This window comes from Rhinopithecus bieti, unplaced genomic scaffold (assembly GCF_001698545.2).
Source record: "Rhinopithecus bieti isolate Rb0 unplaced genomic scaffold, ASM169854v2 scaffold_574, whole genome shotgun sequence".
Lineage (NCBI taxonomy): Eukaryota > Metazoa > Chordata > Mammalia > Primates > Cercopithecidae > Rhinopithecus > Rhinopithecus bieti.
The window spans coordinates 5,191,430-5,197,901 of NW_016803605.1; the positions used below are offsets into that span (position 1 = coordinate 5,191,430).

At 61.9% G+C, this 6,472-nt stretch overlaps 1 protein-coding gene across 11 annotated transcripts in view; it reads left to right on the top strand.

The window, feature by feature from the left end:
* Positions 1 to 6,472, top strand: part of CDK2AP1 (cyclin dependent kinase 2 associated protein 1) — a 12,178-nt gene that overhangs the window by 1,302 nt on the left and 4,404 nt on the right. For 2 of the 11 annotated variants that reach the window (XM_017889999.1, XM_017889961.1), the window contains exons 2-3: positions 3,795 to 3,889; positions 6,061 to 6,187. In XM_017889999.1, coding sequence (XP_017745488.1) covers positions 3,824 to 3,889; positions 6,061 to 6,187 — 193 coding nt within the window. In that variant the 5' untranslated portion in view covers positions 3,795 to 3,823. Of the gene's footprint in view, positions 177 to 374; positions 393 to 441; positions 459 to 783; positions 885 to 1,439; positions 1,971 to 2,015; positions 2,033 to 2,141; positions 2,144 to 2,564; positions 2,583 to 2,789; positions 2,901 to 3,794; positions 3,890 to 6,060; positions 6,188 to 6,472 lie in introns of those variants that run through there. The other 9 variants (XM_017890043.1, XM_017889970.1, XM_017890008.1 and 6 more) reach the window with 9 other exon arrangements.

A 6,472-nucleotide genomic window follows, 5' to 3' on the forward strand; every position in this document is an offset into this window, starting at 1 on the left:
CGGGCCGGCGCGGGAGGAGGGCTGCGGGGCTGCCGCGGGCCCTGAGGTCGCGGGGCCGCCGGGACTGGGACCTGGATGGGGTCGCCGGTGGGCAGCGGACTCGGAGGCCGGGGGGCCTCGGCCGGGCGCGTGGGAGCAGGGGCTGCCCCATGCGGTCACGCGGGGATCCCCGTAAGGTGTGCGCGTAGTGAACGAAGTTGTTGCAGCCCTGGGGCTGCTAGGGCCCGCGCGCGGGCGTGGGGGCAGCGGGTCACGCGGACGCCCCATCTGGGAGCCCCCAGGGCTGACCCGGGAAGGCCCTCGATGCAGAAGCCGGGAGGGGCTCCCCTCGACCTTCCTGGGGCTGCGGCGGCAGCCGGGCGCTCCCAGGAAACTCCTCCAGAAGTTGTCAGGTAGCTTCGGGCTGAGCCCAGGGGACCGAGGGAGCCATGGGGAGTGGGCGCAACGTTGAGGGATTGGTAGGTGCCGGGCTTTGTGACCTCACTGGGGTCCCTCTTTTCTGACACTTGGTCGGAAACAGACTTCCCAAAAGGCGGTTGTGTTGCGGGGCGTGGTGGGTGGAAGGACTCGGAGGGAAAGGAGTGGCCCCGTTGGTCATCGGTGCCATGCTGGCTCTCCTGCTCGAGTTTTGGGCCTTGTTTGCAAACGTTGACTTCATAAACCTCCCACATCCGAAGTAGGACCCATAAAAACGATACTTAAAAAAACCTTGGACACTGAGGTGTAGGGGCAGGAAAGGGTTAAGCGTCAGGGTGCTGAGGGAGAGTTGAATTGCTCACTTGTGGGCTCGGAGTCCCAAAGAGCAAACAGCCACTGTTTTCTTCTCAAACATTCTCACCTCCTCTGGGGTCCGCAGACCTTACAAAGACGGGCTTTGTTGCCAGGTAGGACTGCCAGTAGCGTTCTTCCTCTGGCCTGTGGGGAGGGCAGGGGCTGGTGTTGCCAGCCTGGGCAAGGCTGACAGCTCAGGCTTGCCCTGGTGTCATTGGGGCCGGGGCCCTAAACTGGGACCTTCGGGGTTTGGGGTCACAGGGACAGCGGCACTCACGAAGACCCCTGAAGTCCTGTTCTGAGCTGGCTGCACCTGTATTCAGCTTTTCTTCTCTTTCTCCTGTGGAGAATTTCAGAAGTGCCGAGATCCCCAGATCTGGGCTTTTTGGTGCCCCTCCCTCTCCCCTCTCTCCCATGGACCCTTTTGCAGAACCTCAGCTCCCCTCCTGCCATTTGCATCCAAGATGGACTCTCCGCTGCCGCCGCTGCTCCTCCGGCTTCCTTGTCATCATCCTTCACGCCCTGCAGCCCTGCCTCCTGCTCACGGGTTGCCAAGCCGCGGCCTGGCCGGTGGTGGCAGTGGCGGAGTTAGACAAAGCCCCCGCCTCCCCCGCCCCAGAGCCCCCCAGGCGCCCCAAGTGGCGGGAAGGCCGCCAGCTCCCCAGGCCCCGGCGCTCTTTGTCTGGCGTGGGGGCGGGGAGCCGCGCCTGGCCCCAGGAGCTTCCTGGCCTCTGCCAACCTCTCGCTCCTGCACACTGCGCTCATTGTCTGGGATGCGCCGAGACGGCCTGCGCTGACGTGGTCCCTGTGTCCCGGTCCCTGTGTCTGCAGGAAGGAGTGACCATGAGTGGAACTCGGGGCATTTCCGCCATCTCTCTCCAGGACTAGACACCCCCTACCCAACCCTGAACAAGGGACTGGCCTGGACAGAGCATTGGAGTCACCGAGCTATTGCTGCTCGTCCCCCCAGCCAAAATGGGACAATTTCTCATTCCTCCTTCCTCTCAGCCCCGCAAAACCTAACCCCAGTATCATCAAATAGTAGGGTCTGGAGCCCGTAGACTTTCTCTTGGGAAGCACTGCCTCTAACAAATGGAGAAACTGAGGACTGGAGGGCTGGGGGCCTGTCTGAGGTCACACAGCCAGGAGTGGCACAGCTGGGGCTGGCGCCAAGTCCAGTGGGGAGGACAGAAAATGAGGTGAGGAGCAGTGGGCAAAGCAGTTGGGGAAGAGGACGCGGGCACACCAAGTTGATTCGGGGGTGCGTGGGAAGTGGCTAGCGCCCCTCCTGCCAGGGTGCTGGGATCTTGCAAACGCCCAGGGTGCTGTGCTTGATGGTTCCTCCCAGAGACTGGCCCTCGAGGCCAGAGAGGTGTAGCTACCAGGATCGAAACCCAGGTCTCTGCCAGCAGAGCCTGTGTTCCCCATGCCACGCTTGCTGCCACATCGGAAGCTCAGGAAACTGGGGTTTGGCTGATGTGAGGGGGCGCTGGGGGACATCGCCCTGCCCAGTTCCTGCAGTGGCCGTGGACGTGCCGGATATCGTGGGCGTAGTGCTTCCCCATCCCAAGCAGCCCGTCCCTGTAGCACACGTGTCTCGTCATCCCCGTGGGAGGCGTGGAAACTGAGGCTCGGAGTGGCACGGTGCTCTGCCCAGTTCAGGATCCAAGTCCACGTTTCCAGGTCCAGCCCAAGCTGGAGCATAACCCTGGGCTGCAGTGGCGGCATCCAGGGCTGGCCTGAGACTCAGGGAGACAACTCGGGACTGTCCCCGCTCCCAGATGCTCCCGGACGGAGGGGCAGGTGCTGAGGTAGCTGGCTCCCTGCATGGAGGGGCAGGTGCTATGCTGTGTGCCCTGGGGCAACTCCCTCAGGTCCATGTCTCTAAATAGAGGGGCCTGGAGCCAGGGTTCTCCAGGGCTCCTCCCGGCTCCCCCAGCCTGAGGCCCTGAACTTCCTTCCTCCTCTGCCCCTCCCCTCACCCACACCAAGCGAGCAGCTGGTGGGTTTGGCCAGCCTGGCACCAGCTGTCCGTCCCCGAGGCCAAGTCTGCAGCGCCCGCTGTGTGTGTGAGAGAGAGACCGTGTGGCTCTGGGGGCGGCAGGCGGGCAGCTGCCGAGGAGGACTAGGTAAATTCTCCATGGTTACCGCTGTTTGTCATTCTGCAGGATATCCTTTACCCGCTAATGGCCACTGGGACGCCATTGCGGGTCCGCGTGCTCCCAGCCACAGACTCCCCTCCCAGATCCAGGAGGCTGCGTTCTGGGCTGGGCCCTGCTTGGTCACTGACTGCAGCCGTGGACAGGCCCCAGTGTTGCATCCCATATGTGGGGCCTCAACCCTCCTCTCTTGGAATGCAGAGCCCTTGGGGCATAGACTGCCAAGAGTCTGGTCCCCTCTTTGGGGAGGGGGAGATAGGCACAGAGAGGTTGAGGGGCTTTATCTGGGGCACACAGAGGCCGTGGTGTTCTCTAGATTCCTAATTTTATGTCCAGCATGCCTGTCTCCAGCCAGGGTTGGGTCTCAAATGCTCTAAGGCCTTCCCATCTTCCCCGTCATTGAGCACAGCTGAGATTTGGGCACATAGGAGCAAAAAGGCTTGGAAGCTCAGCCTGGTTTGGACCAGCCTCCATGGCAGTGGGCTCTTGTGGTGTGATGTGGCCTCTAGGTTCTCAGCCTCTGGGGACTAGGACACAGGGAGAGGGGATGGGCAGGGATGAGGCCAGGAGTGGCAGTAATTTTATCTTTGGGAGCAGCCCTGCTGCTTGGAAGGTTCTGGTTGGACGGGACGGAGCTGTGTGAGGACCAGCAGCTGCTGCAGAGCTGGGGATGGCCGAGTGCCTTGTAGCTACATTTCATTATCCGTCTTCTACGCTGGTCAAACTGGAGGTGGAGAGCAGGGTTCTCTATCCTGCTATAGTTGGTGGTGTGGGTCCTGGGCAAGGGCCATTGCAGGACCTGGAGTCCTTGCCTTGGTACAACTGGCTGAGCTGACTCCTGGCCTCTCTCTCCCCACCCCACAGCTGGGAGTGTCCACTCTCCTTCCACCAGCATGGCGTCTTCACAGTACCGCCAGCTGCTCAGTGACTACGGGCCACCATCCCTAGGCTACACCCAGGTATGGCAATGGGGGTGATGGCATGGTGGGAGGGCTGGGGGGGAGACATGCTCCCCACCATCAGAGGAGAGAAGCTGGTGGAAGAGACGAAGGAGCAGAAAGTATGGGACGGAGCTTTCTCAGCCCAAGGCCCTGACTGGGCTCCAGCTCAGAACACATCAGAATGGAGGGGGCCGGGCACGGTGGCTCAAGCCTGTAATCCCAGCACTTTGGGAGGCCGAGACGGGCGAATCACGAGGTCAGGAGATCGAGACCATCCTGGCTAACACGGTGAAACCCCGTCTCTACTAAAAAAATACAAAAAAACTAGCCGGGCGAGGTGGCGGGCGCCTGTAGTCCCAGCTACTCGGGAGGCTGAGGCAGGAGAATGGCGTAAACCTGGGAGGCGGAGCTTGCAGTGAGCTGAGATCTGGCCACTGCACTCCAGCCTGGGCGACAGAGCGAGACTCCGTCTCAAAAAAAAAAAAAAAAAAGAATGGAGGGCACTGGGGACTGTGCTTCCCGGGGACGTGTGAGGTGGAGCGGACAGGAGAGCACCAGGAAGGGGCAGCAGCCTGAGCTGCGCTGAGGCCCCCACCCCACGCGCTCCTCTGATGGGTCTCCTCACTCCTCTTTCCTGGGCAAGTGAGGCCTGACCTTGACCCTGGCTCTCCAAGCTGGGACAGAAGACGGCCGGTTCCCACTTGCTTTCCATGGGCGTGGGCCCAGCAGAGAGGAGGTGGCCTTGTCTCGAGAGCCAAGTTGCCTCTTGTCGTGGGCCAGTGTTTGAGAGTGTGGCCCAGGCGAGGCCGCTCCCTGGTTCCACCACTTTCCAGACTGTGACCTCCACTTGGTAACTGCCCAAGACCTGGCCTCCTCATCAGCCCAAGGGTGATCCTAGTACCCCCGGCCCAGGCTGGGGAACAGCAGGAATGGGGTAGCCACTATGTCAGCTGCACCCCACATCTCCAAGGGATGAGCCGTCCTGTCGAAGGTCCCAGTGGGAAGATGCTCTCCCTGGCTGGGCCCCAGTGCCAGTGTTCTGAGGTTGCCACGGAGCCTGTTCCTTGCTGAGTGGGCGGCTCCCTGGCCATGCCCCGCCAGGCCGTCCTGCCCCAGGAGGAGAAGCAGGTGCGGGCCCGTGAGCGGGACCAGCTGAAGAAGCGGTGGCTGCGGGAGGCCAGGCAGAGGCGCAGCCGGGAGTGGCAGTGCCACATTCTGGCCATGCGACGGCGGCGCCAGGACAGGCGGGAGGCCCGTGAGGCCTGGAGGCAGTGCCGTGGGGAGGCAGAGCAGCTGGACCAAGATGAGGACGGGAGGACAGAGTGCAAGGCCAGGGGACAGAGGCGGCGGTGGAGGATGGAGGAGGCGAGGACCTTGCCCAGGGAGCTGGTGCAGCTCTGGGAGGAGGCAGCCAAGGGGAGGTGGTCTGGGCTTGCGGGCTTGCCAGGAGCCCAGCCTCGCTGATCGGGGTGCTTGCTGTGGGGCTCCCAGTGGTGGTGGGAGGAAAGGTTTTCTTGGGGGTGGGCCCTGTTGGTGGGAGCATGAGAGAAGGGAATGCATTTCAGGCTCTGGCGGGGCCATGGCCGATGGCTGTGGTCCTGGTGGCCCAGGTGTGGCCTCTGTCTCCCCACTGGCTTGGAGGCTCAGCACCTGGGATGTGCCCTCCTACTCATCTGCATCCTGGGAAATGCTGTTTGGACTCTTTTGTGCCAAGATGAGCTGGTTCCCCTGTTTTGTTCATTGGAGATGATACACTTGCTTCCTGGAGGCGACCGGGTGGTCTTCCTGAGTGTGTGAGGATAGGAGGGTGAGGACCATCCCCCTAACCTGTAGTTGTCCCCTAGAATGAATGGGACGTGCCTTGGCCCAGCTGAGGTGGCTACCCCAAGAGTCTAAGGCTGGACTGCGTTCCCTCCTCTGACCGGCCCAGGGACCTCTCCACCCACCTGCCTGTGGCCTTGGGGTCAGGCTGCTGAACCCTTTTTTTTTTTTTTTGAGATGTTGAGATGGAGTCTTGCTCTGTCGCCCAAGGCTGGAGTGCAGTGGAGCGATCTTGGCTCACTGCAACCTCTGCCTCGTGGGTCCAGTCCAAGCAGTTCTCCTGCCTCAGCCTCCTGAGTAACTGGGACTACAGGCGCCCACCACCATGCCCAGCTAATTTTGTTGAACCAATTTCTTTCTGATTCTAGGGAACTGGGAACAGCCAAGTACCCCAAAGCAAATACGCGGAGCTACTGGCCATCATTGAAGAGCTGGGGAAGGAGATCAGACCCACGTATGCGGGGAGCAAGAGTGCCATGGAGAGACTGAAACGCGGTAAGCCGGGCCCCTCTGCCCTGCCGGTGACCACAGTGCTAGGCCTTTAACTCTGGAAAGACTTTTAGGGAAAACGTGGGAGGCCGGGCTGGGGATGGGGCTCATTCATCGGAGCTCCTGTCTTGCCACAGAGTTGCTGTCTGCTGTGGAGGCCTCAGGTAGGCGGTGGGTCTGGTGGCGAGGGGCCTGGGGGCCGGATGCCTTCAGAGGGGTCTTCCGGGAAGGGCAGCCCAGCCAGGGAGCCCTTCTTGCCCTGTGTGCTGCCAGGGGTCTGCTGGCTTTCAA